This window comes from Triticum dicoccoides, chromosome 2A, assembly GCF_002162155.2.
Source record: "Triticum dicoccoides isolate Atlit2015 ecotype Zavitan chromosome 2A, WEW_v2.0, whole genome shotgun sequence".
Lineage (NCBI taxonomy): Eukaryota > Viridiplantae > Streptophyta > Magnoliopsida > Poales > Poaceae > Triticum > Triticum dicoccoides.
The window spans coordinates 622481189-622502237 of NC_041382.1; the positions used below are offsets into that span (position 1 = coordinate 622481189).

The following is a 21049-nucleotide window of genomic DNA, read 5'->3' on the forward strand; positions in this document are numbered from 1 at the left end:
AACTCTCATGTTGCGACAAATAACGCACTCGCAGCCTGGAAAGATGAGAGGAACCTTTGAAAAGAGTACTTTTTTAAAGAGTATTGTTAATCATTTACCGTGGAGGGTATGGTTGTGTTCATGACAAATAGAGGCTCAAAATACGTCCACCAACATTTGAGAGGTCAAATTAGCCCGGCCCGGCTATAGATGCCCTTTATTTTTTTTTTGCGGGGAAAAAGGAATTCTCATTACTCAAGGAGGCTTCTCAACGAGAGCCAGGTTTACAACAAAATTCATCCCGGCAGTAAGCCAGACTGCTGTGCGCGGAGTGCTACGGTCATAGGCGGCCAGCTCATGACTAATCATGTTCTGCAGACGGCTACAAAGAGTAAAAGAGATCTCCCTAGCATCGCTTCGAGCCAATCTACGAATCTCCTCTATAAGTGCACGATGTGATGATCTATCCATCTCGCGTGTTGTAATCATCGACACCGCCTCCGCACTATCCACCTCAACCAGAATAGGTAGGCTAGATCGGTGCAAGGCCAGCTCCAAGCCTTATCTGCACGCTGCTAGCTCCGCCTCTAAAGCGTTGTCGCATGTACGTAGCTCCCTACATGCGATGTAGATGATCTCGCCTCTGTCATGATGCAGGATCATACCTCCTCCCGCCGCACCTGTGGCCGCTATGTAGCTCCCATCCATGTTCAACTTAACCCAGCCCGGCTGGGGCGGTACCCAGTGTGCGTGCACCTTGGGCGCCGTACTTTCTGGAACGCGTGGTGGTGAAGGCAGGACCACCATCTTCCCTTTCTCTAGGTTACCATCAGGATGTTGTATGCACAAGAGTGAGTTGATGTATCCGTGCAAAAAGCGTCGAGAGGCTTCGGCAGTGGGTGGCGCCTTGTCGTGTGTGATCTCATTCCGAACATGTCATACTCTCCACATGGTCATGAGCACCACCAGTCTCGCCGTCTCATCCAAGGGGTCCAGCAGTGAAAAGATCCACTCTGGGCCAGTGTTGACGATGGCCTCCACCTTGGGGATGTTCCAGTCCAAGGCCATAACTCGCCAGAGCTCTCTTGCCAGGGGACACCCGCAAAGCGCATGGAATCCATCCTCGCGTTCAACACCACACAAGGGGCAAATGTCTGTAAGCTCGAGGTGTCGCGAGGCTTTATTGGCCCAAGTAGCAAGTGAGATGGTGACGACTCTCCAAGCGAACACGCGTACCTTAGGGGGAGCAGGGCACCCCCATATGATCTTCCAGATGGCGCGACGACCATCCGATGCCCTGCTCGTGGCGGAAGCCGAAGGACGCTCGCGCTCGTCCATGGCCAGGCGGTAGGCCGACCGAACGGTGAAGATACCGTTCCTCTCCGGTGCCCATGCAATAATATCCTCGGTGACGCGGGTCGACATACGGATACTGTTGATGACGTCGACATCCGCAGGGAGGAAGTAGCGGCGGAGCAGGTCCATGCGCCAGGACCCCTCGCCATCCAGGAGCTCCGCCACCCTCCTTAGGCGGCACGTACCCTGCAGGGATATGGGTTGGCGTGATGGCTCCCTAGGCAGCCATCGGTCTCGCCAAATGCGGATGTCCTGCCCGCCCCCGACGCGCCATATGATGCCCTTTTTCAAGAGCTCGGGGTCGTGCTGGATCGCCTTCCAAGTCGGAGATGCATTCCCCGAGAATACCGTATCTTCGAGGCGCCCGTCGTGATAGTACCGTGCCTTGAGAACCTGCGCACACAAGCTGGTAGGATTAGCTAGCAAACGCCAAGCCTGTCTCGCTAGGAGCGCCTGGTTGAAGAGGCGGAAATCTCTGAATCCCAAACCACCCTTGCTTTTCTGAGCTTGTATCCTTGGCCATGCTATCCAATGTGTTTTCCGCTTGCCTTCCGATGCCCCTCACCAAAAATTCCGGACCATTCTGTTCAGATCATCGCAGACAGACATAGGTAACTTGAAAACGCTCATAATATACGTAGGGATGGCCTGAGCTACTGCCTTGATCATAGTCTCCTTGCCAGCCAGAGAGAGGGTATCGCCCCACGCAATAATCCTTTTTAACAAACGGAACTGCAGATTCTGAAATTTACCTCGCGACATGCGACCCTCGGGCGTTGGAAGGCCTAGGTACTTTTCCTCAAAAATAACAGTACCAATATGGAGAATATCTCTCACCACGTCTTGCATCATGGCTGGACACGAAGTGCCAAACAGGGCACTACATTTAGACGGATTAATAAATTGCCCAGTGGCCTTTGCATATGTATTTAGCACTTGTTGGACCTTTTTAGCTTGGTCTGCATCTGCCTTGAAGAAGAGCAACGTATCATCTGCGAATAATAAGTGAGACACTCCCGGCGCTCTTCGACATATTTTTAGCGGGGTATAATCCCCTCTTTGCTCTCCATCATTTAACAACGTAGATAGACCATCAGCCACAAACAGGAACAAAAACGGGGACAAAGGATCACCTTGCGTAGCCCGCGCAACGGTGCAAATGATTCCAAAAGGGTTCCATTGAATTTTACTGTATATCTCACCGAGGTGACACAAGCCATAATCCAGTCCACCCATCAGCGAGCGAAACCCATCTTTTTCATCATTCGCTTCAAAAAGATCCAGTCCACCCTGTCATAAGCTTTTGATAAATCCAGCTTATATGCACAGAAACTCTTGCTAGGGTCTTTCTCCTGCTGAATAAAGTGGAAACACTCAAAGGCAATTAGTGCATTATCTGTAATCATCCTTCCAGGGACAAATGCACTTTGTTGAGGAGAGATAATATTATCCAAAATAGGTCTCAGTCGATTCACCAAACACTTTGACACCACCTTATATATGACATTGCATAGGCTTATTAGACGAAACTCAGTTAGCCTCTCCGGGTTATCCACCTTCGGGATGAGAACAATGGAAGTGTCATTCACCCCCTTAGGCATGATCCCTTTATAAGAGCGAGGCTTAACCAATCACATGATCCAAATTGTATCCCACTATTTGTGGTCTTTGATTAATATAAATTTTGATCTTTTTTGCTAAAAAATTAAAATTTGGCCGCAACTGGCAGCCGTATGTGGCACAAAACTCGGATTAATCTGCCGCGTGCCAAAAAATAAAATCTAGGGTTCATGCCGCAAGAACATCATAATATCCTTGTCTTCTGAATTTCACTGAGGTAACGTGCGTCAAAAGAAAACAAATCTCATCTTTTCTAATCTAAAGAAAAATTGTGTGATATCCACGCACAAAACGACGACATAGAAGAATCCAAGCTTACGCAGCACCGTATGCTTCGGGCGAGCGCACGCGGCCTTCTCGTCGGCCGCCGACGAGACCTCATGGCCTCCCTCCTCGCCTTCTCCTCCTCCGCCTCCGGCCCCCCGCCCAAACCCTCGCCGTCCCACACCTCTCCCCCTCCGCCCTCGGCTTCCTCCTCCGCACGAGCGTCGCGCTTCCGCCTCCTGCTCGCCCGCGCCGCCGCGCGCCGCGACCCCGAGCCGCCGCCGCAGGCCGAGAGCGAGAAGAAGTCGATTGCGGTGAGAACGGGGGAGCTGTTCCTGGGTCTGAGTGCGCTGTTCATCCGCGCGGGGAGGGGGACGGCGCCGGTGGAGGAGGTGGAGCAGAGGGAGGGGGTGTTGTGGGAGCAGCGCCCGGAGGACGTGGAGGCGGAGCGGCAGCGGCAGCGGCGGGAGGTGGCGACAGCGAGCCCCGGGTTCAGCTTCTCAGCCGCCGGGCTTCTCTTCCCCTACCACCTCGGCGTCGCGCAGTGCCTCCTCGACAAAGGCTACATCACAGTACGCATCTTTATCCCCCACCTCATCGCCATATCCTCATGTGCATCCATACTTTCTGTACTGTATAGCTCGGACAAATTGTGATTTCAGCCATTGTTGTGCCTGGTGCCGACAAGCAATTGAGCACCTTTTGGGTTAAAATACATGTAGCTTGGCTGTGTCTTGATCTCATGCTACTTTGTACTAGGTGGTGGCAGGGCATGCGTGGTTATGCATGGGAACTAATATACCTGCGTGCTCATCACTTATATGTGAATGTGACTTAATTCCACACTTATATTCGTCTATTGTAGAAACCTTCTTATAGATTATTTCTTTTCCCTTTTTGGCATATGCATTAGGAAAGAACTCCGTTAGCTGGCTCATCAGCTGGTGCCATAATCTGTGCAGTGATTGCATCCGGGAAGACAATGCAAGAGGCTCTTCAGGTGACCAAGATTCTAGCTGAAGACTGCCGGAGTAAAGGGACTGCCTTTCGCCTTGGGGTATGTCTTTTGTTTATTTTTGTAAATTACTCCCTCTGTTCCACGACACTTATTTTGGAACGCAGGGAGTATATGTTTAAGTATACTGACTTACTGAGTGCTGTATGGATAAATTATGGTAAGGTAAGGGAGCAAATGACCTGGAAAAATGCTTGCAGTGAAGTATTTTCCTCTGAATTGATGAGTTGTGTTTTCTTTATGAATCCCTTGCATTGTTCTGTTTTGTGGTGTTTATCTGTTGAAGTGCAACATTATGAATTGATTATTAAAAAGATTAAGATGCTGCAAAACTGAATCAGTAGCATCAGCAGTGCATGACCATGAGACATGAGTTACCATGAATTTTGGTGACTAAAATGGACTGTGACAGAAACGATGTGGAACGCCTGTTTGTTTACTATGTATGCATACACTGTTTTAATCCTTGAGCTCTTGGTTCTGTAAAAAAAATCTAGTAAAAAAAATCAAAACCTACTGAGCTATGAAAATTTAGCTCTTCAAGTTATATTTGTCATATATCATTGGTTGCCGGATGCCAACTCTTGACTCGAGTACCTGACGTGTAAATTATAGGCAAAACTATGCGAGTCATGGCTTATTTATGAATAATTTTCCAACTGAGTTGGGAATGTGTTGTAGTATTATAGTTATCTCATTTTTCAAATTTTGGTTTGTTTGGTGTTTGCTGTACTAACTCAAGATTAAGTTCATGTTTTCATCTACAAGCAAAGTAGTGGCATAAAAGGGTGATGAATAACCTGCCATCTTGTTATACGCCCTTAAAAAAAAGCTGAAGATCAAAGATATTATGTCCAAGCACTAGTTCTTACTTGTATTAGCTGGTGAACTTTTACAGGTTTTCACCATGTAATCCCGTGCCCTTGTTGTGCAGGCTGTACTCAAGGATGTTCTAGAAAAGTTTCTCCCAGATGATCTGCATATCAGTTGCAACGGAAGGATCCGTGGTAAGCTCTTTATACTATACAAGTGTTGTATCTTCATATTGTCTATGTGCATTTTCTGCTATTTTGATCTCTGGCAACTTAGCTTAGTCATTTTCAGAAAACTGATGTTCTTCTCATACAGTTGCTATTACTCAGTTGTCCTGGAGGCCTAGGGGCTTACTGGTCGACCAGTTTGACTCCAAGGAAGACGTCATTAGTGCAATTATTACATCTTCGTTTATTCCTGGGTGAGACTCATGCTAACCTTTCCTAACACTGGATTTGTGTATTTACTATTTAGTTATATTTTGCTTAATGAAAAGACAATTTTTTTTTGTTCTTGTTTCAGATACTTAGCCCCCAGGCCTGCGACTTTATTCCGTAACAGGCTGTGCGTTGACGGGGGCCTTACATTGTTTATGCCACCCACTTCTGCTTCTGAAACAGTATAGCTACAACTTCCTTTTGCTGTTCCTAAAACATTAACGTGGTCATAAGCATTGTTAGTGTCGTGCATGCTATAATTTTTGGAATTTAGGGTACTTTTAGATACACAATTATCTGGAGCCTTGTCTTCATTTAGTTCTTCTGGGAGGAATTTTCTTCCTTTCTCCCAACGATGAAGACATCTCTCCTTCTGTTTGATGACCTGCCATTGAAAGGATGTTGCTACATGTGTTTAACTCACAATATTGTTCTTTGCATATTCTTTCTCAAATACACTTGTTTATACTCCTTTATACTCGTAACCATACTTAACTCAAATACTATCTATATTTTGTGCCTTTCACACAAGCGCTTCTCCTCCTTCATATGAGAGCACGGGCATAAGTTTGCCTGATATTCGTCCTCACTTGCGAACTGAGGCTTTTGTTTGTACATTCTGTTACTCTGTTTTCAGCGCCATTCACTGTCCACTGGTGGAACCAGTCTACTGCAGTATGTCTACTGTAGTATTCAGACCACATTTTGGTTTAACACAATGCTCATCACTGACTGGTATGGCTGTTACTGTAGGTTCGAATCTGCGCTTTTCCAGCTGGCAGACTAGGACTCCAAGGGATTGGTATTAGTCCAGACTGCAATCCGGAGAACAGAGCAACTCCCCGACAGGTAGCAGAAATTCAAATGTACAAGTTCTTGCAACTGTCCATGGTTTTGTTCTAAAACTTGCCCTTGGTGCTCTTGAACGAATTCCAGCTGTTTAACTGGGCTCTGGAACCTGCTGAAGATGAAGTTCTCGATAAATTGTACGAGCTTGGGTACCAGGATGCAGCTGTGTGGGCTGAGCAGAACCCTCCTGAGTCAACTGTGAAGATTGAGCAGCTCGGTACAGATTGAGAAGGCCTGGAGCCCCGGACAAAGTGAGCATCTTGGTCCTTTTTAGTTTTGACGTAGACATCTAGATTTGTCCTTGTTTGGTTGAAAGATGTCAATTATTTTGTTCGCTCAGAGGTTAGCAGCCTCTCGTAAATTTGTAATATAAGTGCGCCTCTATTTTTAAAATGTACAGCCTCTTGGCTAGGTTTTATAACTGTACAATTGTAACTACAACCAATGGCAAATTTTAACATGGTCCCTCTTACCTCCTTTTTTTACATGTGAGGTAAGAAGGTAAGAGTCAATCAAGCCATTCATTGATGAGATCAACGGCTAAGATCTATTTTATACTCTTACCTCTCATGTGAAAAGAGGGGGTAAGAGGGACCATGTTAAAACTGCTCACAACCAATTGCTAGAGCTTAGCACTCCCTCCAGTTCTTTTAATTTGAAAAGGCAGAAGCTGTTCGAGCGTAGTATTAATACTTTTATACTCCCTATGTAAACTAATATAAGAGCGTTTAGAGTACTAAAATAGTGATCTAAACGCTCTTATATTAGTTTACAGAGGGAGTAATAGCTAGGATGTGTGCTGATTCGTCTAGAAGCATTTTCACATTATAAAAAGTTGAAGATTTTATAATTATGTTGTCTAATTTCACTTTGAACTAGATATTGTGACATTGTGACACTTTGAACAGGATTTCACCAGCAGGAAGACCCCCGGTCTCTGCATTTGGGCGATGCATGCAGCCAGTTTATTAATTATTCACAAAAGACCTTACAAAGAAATACAACAGTAAGTCTGAGTCATGGTCTAGGCAACGTCTGTCGCTACTCCTATCCAGTTGATGAAGGATGCTGATAGTCCAGGCCTAATATCACAGACCTCGCAGCCAAGCCTAACATATAAGACCTGAGGCCCCAACCAAGCCACTTGTCGGGGATGGGGCACACACCGGTCCGACGCTCTCTCAGAGGCCGCCGCCGCCAACTGCCGCCCCTCCATCTTTAGAGCTGTAGGTCTAGCTGCCGCTGACGCCACCACGGCGCCCAACATCAGCACCCCCATGCGGGCGAATTGCTGAGCACGCCGCGGTCGCCGCCGGTACACCTTAGCACCACGCCGCCAAGTACCACCAGCCGACACAGCTTGAAGTCTGTGGAAGATCTGTCGTGCGTAGCATCTACCAACCAGGCATGACAAAGGGTCGTGTGTAGCACCTGCCAACCAGGCATGACAAAGCGTAACACCCGTCGGTCAGGCATGACTTGACATCTCCACCGAAGCTTCGTGCAAGAGGAAGCCGCTCCACCTCCTACCTCTGACTTCTAGCGCTGCTCCACAAACGATGCTCCCAATAGAGAAATGACATTGCAGTGCCGCCATCGTCCGATCTAGAAAACCATATCCTAGGGTTTCCCCCGGAGCGGCACGAGTGGGTCGACAGTAGTTACAAAACGATGCCTTCATCAAGGTAACAGCGCAGAATGCCTCCATCGTCCACCGTCGGAGGCGGTGGTTACGGTGGTGCCTCCAGCTCTCATGCCGTAGTATCCTAGGCCGAGCGTGCGGCGTGGCAGCAGGCGAGGTACGACTGGCACAATGCCACTCGCCGCTCCACTTTCGCCAAGATGGACGTGGCGCCGGAATGGGTCCGTAAGGACCCGGACCTCTCCATGGCGTGGGCGCTCGACCGCTCCATCACCACCGCCGAGATGGCCGCCAGGTGCTTGCGCCGCCTTGACGGCGAGCTCTCCAAGATCGGCGAGGAGTGGTCGCTTAGCGACAGCTCCGCCAACGCCGACAGGGGCAAGGGCGCCTTCGGCAGTGGAAAAGGTGGCCCTTCGCACGACGCAACAAGAGGTGGTCAGGCGGCCGCGGGGCAAGGCTGTTGTGGCCCTCTGGCATCCTCGCGCTGCTGGAGGAACGACGACAACGGCTCAGCTGCCGACCACGGTGCGACAGAACAACCACGCTTACGAGGTGGTCGTCCGATATAGGGTTTAGTATTTTTTTAGTTTTTAGTAAAATGATCGAAATATCGACCGTTCATGTAAATTAAATCCGAACTTGGATGAAATCCGCCCGGTTTGAACGATTTTCACCTGATTAGTTCGAATTGTTGTCAAAATGTATGCGGCTACGATTGGATGACGTCCTTCCGCATCCGTGGACTGGTTCCTCCCCTTCCGGTCCGCGGACAGATGCGTGAGAAAATTTGTGGGTTGCCGTTGGAGATGCCCTTAAGTTTAGGGAGGTGGGGGTCTTTGCCCATTGAAAAATTGTGGGTATTTTTTCTCTCCCCTATCCCCTCTCTCAGCCTCATCTTTTATTTCTATTACATTTAACAAGTTTATTCTGAGGAGACCTTCATAATTACATCATACACAAAGACATATCATCCGGCCTGAAGTGAAGTCTCTATGAAAAACTAACAAATACTTGCCTCGAGTTCTAAATCCTAATCATGAGGTTCGAATCGGCCCTTGCTTGCAAGATCTTCTTATATGATGTTGCGGCATGTGTTGTCGCAAGGGTATGGGCAATCGATCGCCTTCACTTCGGCCCGGCCAAAGTACCAATCGCCGACAGATTTCGCGATCCTCTGTATTTGCAACGACCACAAAATTTACATGAAAACTGTTAACGAATGTGTTAATGCTGATGAGACTTGACGTATTCTACCTTGTTCTGAATGGCAGGGGTGCCATTCCAGGTGGCCGGCAGTTCGGACTGGCAGTGGGCGAAACACGAGTTTATGAAGAGCCCGTTGCTCTTGGAACCGGAGAAGCCTCTCACGGATGCCACCATCTGATCTCTGAAACCTGCATGTGTGAACAAAATTAGTTACTCACGACTCAGTAGTTGTCCAGATCGTCAAGGAGTATTGTGTTTTGCCTCTCATGCTAGCCCGCGCAACGGCTTTCGTGCTAGTTGCTCAATCGGTAAATTAGGTTTTGAGTGGCAAGTTGGATTAGATATCGCAAGTATGAATTGTTCTTTTACCTTGCAGGAAGTTTATCTGAGACGCGTTGCAGGCCGAGCGGTTGAACTTGCAGGCTCGCCAGGCGCGGCTGGGGTCGGCTTTGCTTGGGGCCAGGCTTTCCTCAATCTGATTAAGTTTCCGTCAAATTTGCTACCTCCTTGTGCAAATTAGTTACTCCCACCTTAAGATAAGTCATTCCTGCGTGCAAACATTTAGTTACCTGCCAGACGTCGTAGGCTGCGTTGAGCAAGAAGATGGGGATCTTGATGCTGTCGATTATATTCTGAGGGAAGAAGCACTGCAGACGTGCATGCAAAAGAAACAGCAAGGTAGCTAGGATCAGTAGACAGAAGAGAGTCACTCACGAATGATCTTTCTTGCACGCAAACTAACTAAATGAAGCACGCACGCACCGAGGTGGCGTCGAGGTGATCGGTGCAGGTGGGCGGAAGGTTTGGAGCCATTCCCTGCATGGCTACAATGTCGCCGTAGTAAGATCTCAAGCTGCGGCCCCCGGAAACATCAACGCTGCACGCAAACAGTCCATCAACTGGGTGAGACCCGTGAGAGTGACGGTGAATCAGCGATATAGGTAAATAGGTAGACGTACGCGTCGAGGAAGAGGCCTGCGTCGGCGAGGCACTTGACGGTGGTGCTTCGGCCGGCGAAGAAGGCGCCGAACTGGTCGCAGTGGAGTATCGCCGCCAGCCCACCGGCGGAGCAGCCCGTGAGAAGCGCCCGGTCGGCCGACGCCATCCCGATGGAGAGGAGGTGCTGGATGGCTTCCTCCCAAATCCGCTGCCCCCGGAAGTAGAGCCCGGTACCCTGCAACATATTTACAGAGGAAAAAATATGCGTCAAAACATAGGGTGATGATGCCACCACGGATCGATGCATGAAGAGCTGACACATTGTTGCGTCTAAGGAATTAATATGCACCTTGTCGAAGGTGTCGCCGGCGAAGGAGGCGCTGTCGCAGTAGCGGATCTTCACCCGGTTCCAGTTGTAGAAATCTGCATGAAAAATGCACATGTCGTCGATGGCCTCGTTTGCCCGAGATTAATCATGCAAACCATCTTTGCTTTTGGAGTTGAGACTTGAGACGGACCAGGATTCTCGGCGGGGCTGGCGCTCATGATGCCGGTGAAGGCGATCTGCCGCTCCATGAAGTTGGAGGAGCCATGGTGAGTCCTTGTCCGGAACCTGCACGTCCTCGCGTTGTTGCACCACCCGCCTCCCTGCACTTACGATGCACCAAGGATCAGGTAAAATCATGTATGCACCACTGTATAAGTGCGCCCGCTGCGTACCTCGAGGTTGACGATCCAGCTCTTGCTCCCTGCCCCGGAGCCCGGGTCCAGGTGGTAAGCGGCCGGCGTCCCATCCATACACACTGCAATCGTAGATAGCAAATTAGTCTCGGTGTGTTGCACATGATTTAAAGTAAATCAATACTGTGCAGACGTCAGAAACAGTTCAATAGCATATACCAATACCACTCAAAATTCTTAGCTAGCTAGGCTTGATTCTGACAGAGTAAATTGCTCAAAACGATCACATTCGTGGCTAGGCTAATGGATCGCCACCGCTTTTGTCGAAACCACAGGAGGAAAAAATGACAACTCCGCGGCAAGTAAGTAACGAATCGAACTGACCACCACTTTCCATTTTTGGTGAAAAGGGAAAATGAAAAGATTGGGAGGGGGTTTGTGGGCTGTGCCGTGGAATGGAAGCTAGAACCCTGCCTAGACCAACCTTCTACATCCTCAATATTTTATTTGGGTCCTACTACGCATCGGCCGGGTGATAACTTTTAATTATCCAACGCCTCTTTGACCATCAAATCAGCCACGATCAAATGGCCCGCAGTGTATCCCTCATCTCGCTCATCCTTCCTTCACAAAAAAACAGTTGCAACGTTGGCCATATTTCAGAAACATCAGCTGAGTAGCAATTCGCCTCATGCATTCTCTTTTGGACGCGTGTCTCCGCAACATCAGCGATGTTTCTGAAACCAACGATGAAGTTGCAACCCAGCGAGCTCGCAACACCCACACCGCCACAACACCGATGATTTCAAAAACGTTGATGACATAGCAAGCTGGCGAGCTCGCAGACTCGTGCCTTTGCAACATGGGATGTTTGACAAACACCTCGCCGCCGCCTCTCTCTTCCCTTGAAGCAGTGTGCGGGCGTGTTGCAGCACCTTGGCCCGGCCTTGCAGCATCGGCTGGCCGCCTCTTGAGCTTGCCGGAGGAGCGGTGTGTGAGGATGAGGGAAAGGAGAGGATTCGACGCATTGGTCTGGTTTGCTTCGATGTTGACGATGAGGAGAAGGAAGACAAGTCACATAACACATATTAAGATAATCCCTAAAAAATTCAGATCAAAATTCGAAACATACACCAAGAAGCAAAAAAGAGAAACTCATATGTGAATAGTATACAGAAAACCATTCGCAACTATTCATAATAGATTTCTCTTTTTTGCTTCTTGATGTATGTTTCGAATTTTGATCAGATTTTTTTAGGGATTATCTTAATATGTGCTATGAACATGGTGACCAGCCAGCCGCGGCGAAGGAGAGAGGGAGGCAGAGAAGGGGCCCCGGCAGCTGGATCTGAGTGCACGCCGAAGACGCACGGGACCGATCTCGAGCGCAAGAAGCACAAGAGAAAAGATGAAGAATGCATGCATGTATTGTCGAACGCCACTGGATTCCAATTGCTCATAGACATATGAAACTACCGACCGGCGCCAGAATTTCGCAGACAATTCTTGATAATCTAGCTGACCAAATTGTCCACTACACTCTACATATGCCTAAATTTTTTCACTCGCTAGCTATCAGCTGAATCGATCAAGCAGATCAGATACCATTTCCCATAGTACACACCGAAAAGGAGCAGAAGTCCCCCGCCAAAATTAAAAAAGAGGAGCAGATGAACAAGAAGAAACGAGCAGTGATTCACAGAACCATGCTTGGACTTGGAGTGGACATACCGGCGCCCTTCTCGACGGAGGCGTTGAGGAAGGTGATGGGCACCATCATGTCCGCGACCGCCGCCGCGGAACGTCGATGCGTCCTCCTCCTCCTGCCACCGCCGCTCGCCGCCTGCTCGTCCGCCGCCTCCACGCAGCTGCCGGCGATGAGGAGGAGAGCAAGAGCGAGAAGCGCCCACGGCCGGACGGCACCGACCCTCGTCTTCACCATCGTTTCAATGGATCGAGTAGTGGAAGCAAGATCGAGCCGATCGATAGGAAAATCCCTGGACGACGTATATTTAACGAGCGCATAGCAAGGGAGTGACGCACCTATATAGCTACACATAAACAAGGAGTTAATCAAGCGAGATATATCCTAATCAATGAGGAAGTAAAATGCTTCCAAATACGGGTGTGCAGTAGCGTACTACTCCATATAGGAGTATCCACATTGCATAGACAAATCAACCATGTTAATTACATGCATGCGTTCCATATTTGCCAGCGAGCTATATTTTGGAGGCAATTTGGCAGCTAACTAATAAGCAGCAGGAGGGAATCAAACAGGAATTAAGTTAGGCATGCCATTGCCACCCTGGCTCATAAACGGCGAGAGAAGAGAACATGCGCATCATGTACCAGCAGAATCGATCCATGAGAAAGAAGGTAGAGACAGCGCGCGCATACGGCGACCGAACACGCGACAGAGCGAAAGAGGTAACGGGCGCACGGCACGCGTGTACGCATCCGTTTCTATTGATCGTCGTATATGCGCGTACGTTTTGCGTAGGTGCCGGTTGATTTCGACGGCTCACCGGCATCCGTAAATCGGCCCCGGGCGATTACAGGGTCAGTGTGCACTGGTTGTTACGGTAGTATACCTTTTCCATACGATCAAACTTTGGCCGCGCTCCACTATCAGTCCGCTATCATCAGATAACGGACCAAAGATAAAGAGCGTTCAGTGCAAAAAGCGGTAGATGTTATAATCTTGGACAAGGAAAGCAAATCTTCAAGAGCAACTTTAGCAGAGTCATCAGATTGGCCATATCGGCATAATAACTATTAATATGACGATTTTGGCTAAAAATGGCACTTTAAAGAGTCGGCATACGAGGATTGATCGGTATAATTTATGGAGCTCGCTGAGAGTGACATTTCGAGTGGAATTGGTTTCTACCGGGTATCTAGCCACCACCGGATGGTGTTGAGATTCGGATGTACTTCTCCCGTAGTCAAACACACCGTTGGTCTCAAGTGTGTACGCCTACACAACGATACCATATGGGTGCGATTGTGTACGAGTACAGGACGCCTGCCTGGCCCACACATTCAATTCGGTAGGAGAAAACCACGAGCAGCACAGACCGAGTTTGTCATTTGCTTCTCACAGTTCATCAGCCGAGGGGTAGCCATTTAGGGATGTCAATCGTTTAAACCCACCAACAATCGAACAGTTTAAAATTTGGTTTTGTTTTTTCTTTAGAGAAATGAACTATGGAGCTAGCTAAAGCTAACCAAACGGGACTTACTTGTAGACGCCCCTTGTTTGCCATTAGCCCATTACATCCCTATAGCCACTTAATAAGCACAACCTTAAAGCTTACATACATTAGCTACAAAATCACCATACGTAACAAGCCATCAATCGTGATTATAGGATGATGATACAGTACAGAATGTGTAACTTCAAACTATAGACAGGGAGGCCTTCCTTTTTTTCCAAGGAAAGGAGAACTGCCGCACAGGCACTGACTTAATTTCCTAGGTAGGCATCCACGTTGGCATTGACGGATCTCGATAGAAACTTCATGCAAATCGGTGGCTTCACCTTTGCAAGAGCGAGGATCGACTGCGGCAGCGTCCAAATGCCGTCACCGCAGATCAACCCCGAGGCGACCGCCGGCGCAAACGCGTCGGCCTTGGCCTTGTTCACGATCCCCCACACGAAGACGATGACGGTGCCGACGAACATGTCGATGGCGAAGTAGGAGCCGATGTAGAAGGGTATGGCCATGGCCATGGGCAGCGGGATGAACTTGGCGACCTTGGCGGGCACCAAGTCCCTGACGAGGTTGATGAGGATGGCGCCGGCGAAGAAGACGTAGCAGAGCGTGAGGCAGTGCTTGGGGAGCGAGGAGAAGCCGTCGACGCCGAGTATGGCCATGTTGCGGTAGACGATGGCGTAGGGCGCGGGGTACTCGCTGCCGCTGATGCCGATGTCGTCGAAGGCCTTGTAGAAGAGCCAGAAGACGCAGGGCGCGATGACGCAGCCCATGCCGGTGCCGATGATCTGGCTGATGAACATGGACCTGGGCGACGCGAGCGTGAGGTAGCCCGTCTTGAAGTCCTGCATGAGGTCGGCGGCGGTGGACACGATGCTCATCATGACGCCGCAGGCGGCGAGGCCGACGAGCACGCCGCCGTGCGGGGCGCCCGCCCACGCGCCGAAGATGAAGATGGCGAGCTTGCCGTAGGTGGAGGCGAGGGACCAGTCGGTGAGGCCTGTCCCGTAGGCGTTGCAGAAGGCGAGCACGGGCGCGAAGACATACGCCACCAGGATGTAGTACCACTTGAGGTCCGGGAAGATCTGGGGTAGGGTGGCGATCGACACCGCGGCGACGGCGGCGTACCCCGCATACGCCACCGACTTGGGGATCTGGTCCTTCATGAATTGCTCGGTGCGACGCTGCTCGTCGAACGATACAGGCTCGCCGGTGGCCTTGGCGCCGCCCACGTCCGAGACCGGGATGGTGCTGTTCTTCTTCGCCATCGCCGCGAAGGCGACACTCGTGCGGATGAGCACCTTGACGAAGTTGTACAGGCCGTCCCCGAGGATCATGGCGATGGATATGAACACCTGCAGAGTAGTTGGGATTGGTTGCTTGATTAGTACCAGCATCAGTGGCACCAATCAGCCAAACAAATTGAAATCAAAGATGATGAAATGTGTAGATGTTTGTTTTACCCTGTAACCTTGGAGGCCATGGAGACTGCTGTCTTTGAGGTCAGCCGAGTACCAACTCCCTCTGTTGTTGTGTATCAAGGGCCACATCACACCCCACGACAGGATGCCTCCCAGTAGAACAGACACGTTCACTATGTGGGGGCAGATCATCCCGACTCCAACATAGGTAGGGGAGAAATCGAAATAAAACCTGAAATTTTGAAATGTGAAGTTCAGTTTGGACAATGAGTTCAGATCTCCATATAGATACAAAAGGCTTCAGGCAAGTTTCAGACATTCAGACCAAGAAAACAGGCATTATCCAACCTGCTCTTGTAGGCCTGAAGGCCCAAGGAAGGGAAGTTCTGAAACCCACAGCCGTCTCCAGCAGTGTAGAACCACTGGAAAAAGCCCCAGAGGAAGCTGAATGAAAAGAACTTGCCCAATGTCCTTACTTGCTTCCTGAAATACCATAATCATGTTGTCACTAACTATATATCACCAAGGAGAATACTAGCACTGTGACATTCAGACGGCTAGATTACTTTGCAAGCTTTGCACCCTCTGGCGTGTGGAAACCGTTGATAAGATATGCAGTCGCGGTGCCACTTGGATAGGTGAGCTTGTAGTCCACGATCATGATCTGAACCAGAAAGTGATTTGAGACGATTAGTAGATGGGTATGCAGGGATGATGTAAGAACATAAGTAGGAATGCAGAAACAGGCTACAGATTTACCTTTCTCAGGGGCACAAGAGCAAATAGCCCAACGAAACTGACGAGGAAGAGGAACCCTATCATCCACCCGATGTGGGGGTCCTTGACATTCTGAGCATCGTTAGCCTCTGTTGCTTGGCTGGCGATGGTTCCACTCATGGCGAACAAGTAATTGCCAAATCCACCTGATCAATTGGAATGAGCCAGTGCAGTGAATATCACATTTCTCCATGTACAGAACCCAGATTATAGGTAGTCAAAGCCATCAAATGTTTTCAGCCAAAGTTTAGGTTCAAACAAGCAAATGAATATCCCTAGATTTATTTGTTCTTCTCAATGTTCAAATTTGAATTTAAAAGCCTCAGCCAAAAGGTTTTGCCATTGGTTATTGATAATAGTCCAAGAAACCATACTTCTTTTCGTAGACACATCTCTATCCTTTTTGCTGAAGAGGTCATATTTGAAATCTAGCCCAAGATTCTCGCAAGAAAAAAAAAGGGGGAAGGGCCTAATAAGACTGGAAAAAGGGACAGTCGTTGAAGTCAAGTCTACAACATCACATCCATGGGCCACAACCTATTAATTCTCTTGTATATTTCAACCATGCGTGTAGATATGGAGTCAAACCATCTAGATCACTATTTCAGCATGAGGTCATAGGCAACTTGGCTGTCCCATACTGAGACCGCGATTACTAGTACGTGATAACGATAATTTGAATACACAATTAACCAGTCTATCAGCATACTAGTGAAAAGTCTTCTTTACATAAACAAGCTAAATAAAGAAAATATACATTTTTTTTGGCCCCTCGACGATTGCCAAGGTCTAAGTTTTGGTCACTTCACTCCAAACCAGAAATTTGTAGTCTCTCTAGTGTCGAAACCATCGAGATCAAGATAAGCTAAAAGCAGTTTGGATGACGACATGGCGGATGTTCCACACACGTGGCAGCCCGGCCAGCACAGAAAATTGTCAAAAGTCAAGAAAATTTGCAGAGGAAATAATACCAAAAAATCAAATTCGGAGAAAAATCAAATGAAGTTACTAAAGTTTGTAGAATTATTTTTTGCAGCTATCAGAAATATTATGCAAAACCATGGAATTCTGTAATTATCAAGTATGCTGCTACAGTCCTTTTGCAAATTATTGTATTTTCTAAAAATTATGATGGAATATTCAAGATTTTTCTAAATTTCTTGCTGTTTTTCCAATTTCATCCTACCATAGCCCTAATGTTATTCACTCGGAACCACAAAACTCCTCCAACTGAATATTTGCTTTTTCCATCTTAGGCCTGCTATTTCATTTCACATGATTTACTTTGTGCATTTTTGCTTTGCACATGTTCGTATGCAGATGGTTGAACTCTTATGCAGTTTTATCAGGGGATGCAACAATAAAGAATCACTAAACCGTACTCCCTTTGTAAAGAAATATAAGAGCGCTTATAAATCACTAAAATATGCAGGTTTTCCATGGACAAGTCAGTAGGTTTCATCATCTTTCTATATCACCTTAGTGTAGCAACTTCGGCGTTTAAATATACTTCGCCTGATTGCGAAAGAATTGATAGAAGCCTATGAATAAAGTATCCCTCATAACTACCACTCGTAGTACTATACATCGGAGAGTAGCAGCAAGAACAGCACTTGATACAGCTCTGCTTCCTCTGCTTCCCCTTAGTGAAAAAGCAGAGGCTCTGCTCACTCGTCAATCGAAAAGGAATAAAGGAGTCGCGGGAGTTTGGACTTGAAGAGCTTACCGCTGAAGGCGATGTCGTAGGCGGCGACGACGCAGGTCTGGATGACGGTGTTCTCCTGGCGCGTGAAGGGCTGGCGGAGGAACCCCATCCTCTCGATGGCGGAGGTCCAGAGGCGGACGAAGAAGAAGCCGAGGAGGCCCGCGGAGACGTTGAGCGACGGGATGATGCCGGTGGTGAGGTTGAGCTTCATCACGATGACGCTGAACATGATGGCCAGGAAGAAGCTGACCACGAAGGCGCGGAGCGTCAGCTGCTCCCGCCACGTCGGCACCGGCCTGCCCTCGAACGCCCGCTCCACGGACGCCTCCGCGTCCCCCTCCTCCCCGGCCGGCGCGCTCCCTTTGATCTCGCCGTCGTCGTCGGCCTTGGCGGCGTTGTGGCGGTGGCGCAGCGTGCCGGCCTCCACCGCCGACTCCTCGTCGCCGGCGGCGGCGGCGGCGTCCGCTTCCGTGGTGTGCGGCGCCATTGCCCTTGGAATGGACGCGCGCGCGCCTTCCGTGGTGTGTGTGAGACTGTATTTCAAGTTTGCGACTGGCAAGGGTTGCATACTTGCATTTATATAGGAGTAGTGACGCGCCGTGCGGGTTAGATGCTATTAATGCATTGAATTTTCTGCTATATACTATTCCAGCTATCAGTCAAGTTTAGTTAGATGTTGTTTTCTCGATTGTGTCTAGCGATGATGTGAATGAATATTCATTCAGCTGGCGACGGCTGAACGTCACGCTGCTGTTCAAGTGGGCCGTTGTTTAGACGTCCTAATCATAAACTAATCGAGCGTCGTGACGCAGCTTACTACAGCGAGGCCGTCATGAAATGGAAGTCTCTGTCCGGGCTTAGTGCAGCGCTCTTGTTTGTCATGACAAGGCGGACAGCTTCCAGGGAATATAGATAGGCGCGCCTATCTGAATCGGGAATGATGCCGTCCGGCTAGGCTCCCTCTATAAATCAGCGCAGAATTTGGCATGGCCTTGTTCGGAGCTCTCTGGCAAAGTCAAGCTGAAGCTCCAACGCTTATCCGATTGCAGCTGTATGACATACAGAAATAGGGGCCTCGTGCACATACATACATGTTCTTCTCTAGTACGTAGATAAGATAATCCAACGTTCAGTTCATAAACAGGGGCAGAGAACGTCGACTCCGCAGCGCGGCAGGCGCCATCTCCTACGTGCCATAGTTGACCTTGACCCCCGATCGATCACACGTCCAGCTCCACTTGGATACTGCTCATATCCAGAATCAACTACAGTTCGTACTAGCTTGGATTGGAGCGTGGTTTGCAGACTTCTTTTTTGTTTGGCTCTTTCCATGCCCATGTGTGAACTGCGCAGCACGCGGGCAGCATGTGAAAGCAGCGGATATGGAAACTCAGGCACGCGTAAGCCGTTACACAGCTACTGACAGCGAGCGACCCCCTAATAATCGATGCGTATAAATGCGTCTCTTGTGGCTGCATGCCAAGATTCCTCCACGTCCCACGACTTTGACCAGCTGATACCATCGGGATCTTCTTCCTAACTCTGCGGATTAGCCTGACGGGATCTCCGCCAAGCTACCTGTTCTGTAGAAAACTGCAACTTCCCTTTTCTTAAAATTTTCGTCCTTTTTTCATGCTGACTATGCCTGCTAGACCATGGTAAAAACCGCTGAGGACAGACTTTTGAATGTATTGAGTGAGCACAAATATATAGTATTGAAGTTGGGAGACCGAATCTAAACTTTGATGATAGTTGAGAGACTAAAAACATTGAGATAATATCATCAGTAGTCACAAGACTTGCGTCGAACGTGCAGTTTAGTGCTACACCTTCGGAAATACTTTTTTTTATCATTCAACTTGTTATTTGGTTCAAATACAGTCACTTTATTCGAGCGCGTGCGTATTCAGCATGGATGGGTCCACTGCCAGTGACGTGCACTGTTTCGGGGCGACACGCGTGCGGCTTTTTTGCGCAAAACCCCGTCGATGAACCAGAGTCGCGGGAGGATGACCTTGACCTGTCTGTGCCGGGACTAGACCCGGACGCGCTTCTCCTTGGGTTGCCCGCGCTGGGTGAGGGTGCAGCCATGCCGTCATGGCAACGCCCTGCGGTGAACATCCAACTACTGAATAGCTTCTTCACCAGCGCAAAAAAAGTGAGCTGGTTGTACTTGCGCTTGGTGCTCTGGAGCGTGGTCTGTTAAAATATGGGGTCGGTTTTAGGCCCATCCAACAATTTTAGAAAATCTCTAAAGGTTTATGTAGGTTTATTTGGCATTAGGTGTAGTGGAAAGTTTAGCCCCACCCGAAAGTTGGAGAGGAGTTGGACTTTTTTATAAAGATTTTTTTTTCTGCATGCTATTGGAGCTTGAGAATAGAAGAGACCCTCTCGCGCTCCTCCTCCGCCGCCCGCCTCGCCACACCACGCCTCGTCACGACACGCCGCGGGTTTTAGAAATGAGCCGAGCCAATCTCACACTTATGCGGTGTCTCCTAACCCTAACCGTCACAAATAGATCACATCTGCTTCACGCGCACGCTCGCCGCCGGTGACTCCATCCCGTCTGCCACGTACATGGTCGACGGGAGAGCATGTCTCTGAAACCCTGCCCCTTCGGTTCTTGTACGAGAGAGGGGCGAATAGGTTTTTGGGAAGCGACTGCTCGCCTCCGATCCGTTACTTCCTCTACGTCTGTGTCGTCTTCATCATCACCATGTCACAGTCCGACGCCGACCGTCTCGCTGCCGAGAAGCTTGAGGCAGACAAGAAGGCCGCCAACGACACTGCTGCCGCCGCGGCCTCTGCATGGCCTACTAAAGGGTATAACTCGTTTATCCCGCTCCTATTGTTTTCTGTTTTAGCCATGCTAGCTTTATACGTAGATCTTTCTGCAATTAGCGTAATATGTGCTTGCATGATTGAATATCAGTATGCGATTATGTGTGTCAATGCCATGCAAGTGATTTACTCGTGGATTAAGTTAATCAAAAAATTACCTATTTACTCAACAATCCAAAAGCCTATTATGTGTAGGAATTTTTCGGCAAGTGGCTTTGACGCTGCACTGAAACCTGATAAGTTTACCGGTACGTACTTTAAGCGTTGGAAGACTAAGACCACTTTA

At 48.8% G+C, this 21049-nt stretch overlaps 3 protein-coding genes across 6 annotated transcripts; 1 reads left to right on the forward strand and 2 right to left on the reverse strand.

Moving 5' to 3' along the window:
* Positions 1-3253: 3253 nt before the first annotated feature.
* LOC119355816 (patatin-like phospholipase domain-containing protein 4) lies at positions 3254-9360 on the forward strand. Of its 4 annotated transcripts, none has more exons than XM_037622697.1 (8): positions 3254-3791; positions 4133-4276; positions 5169-5241; positions 5363-5468; positions 5570-5666; positions 6238-6333; positions 6421-6584; positions 9247-9360. In XM_037622697.1, exons 1-7 carry the CDS (start codon positions 3285-3287, stop codon positions 6559-6561), a joined length of 1164 nt encoding a protein of 387 aa, XP_037478594.1. In that variant the 5' UTR covers positions 3254-3284; the 3' UTR covers positions 6562-6584; positions 9247-9360. The 4 variants fall into 4 exon arrangements, with proteins under 4 accessions (XP_037478594.1, XP_037478593.1, XP_037478592.1 ...); XM_037622696.1 differs by lacking the exon at positions 9247-9360 and adding an exon at positions 7242-7383; XM_037622695.1 differs by lacking the exon at positions 9247-9360 and having other exon boundaries at positions 6421-6861.
* On the reverse strand, positions 8850-13127 carry LOC119355815 (pectin acetylesterase 3-like). The gene is made up of 10 exons (XM_037622693.1): positions 12533-13127; positions 10841-10923; positions 10639-10768; positions 10470-10543; positions 10141-10355; positions 9944-10058; positions 9751-9828; positions 9551-9656; positions 9230-9369; positions 8850-9149 (listed from the first exon to the last, which is right to left on the reverse strand). The coding sequence occupies exons 1-10, from the start codon at positions 12858-12860 to the stop codon at positions 9048-9050; spliced, it is 1371 nt and encodes a 456-aa protein (XP_037478590.1). The 5' UTR covers positions 12861-13127; the 3' UTR covers positions 8850-9047.
* A 901-nt stretch (positions 13128-14028) lies between these two features.
* LOC119355814 (probable metal-nicotianamine transporter YSL12) lies at positions 14029-18450 on the reverse strand. The gene is made up of 6 exons (XM_037622692.1): positions 17944-18450; positions 16200-16363; positions 16007-16104; positions 15789-15923; positions 15483-15672; positions 14029-15374 (listed from the first exon to the last, which is right to left on the reverse strand). The coding sequence occupies exons 1-6, from the start codon at positions 18407-18409 to the stop codon at positions 14271-14273; spliced, it is 2157 nt and encodes a 718-aa protein (XP_037478589.1). The 5' UTR covers positions 18410-18450; the 3' UTR covers positions 14029-14270.
* Between the last annotated feature and the right edge of the window lie 2599 nt (positions 18451-21049).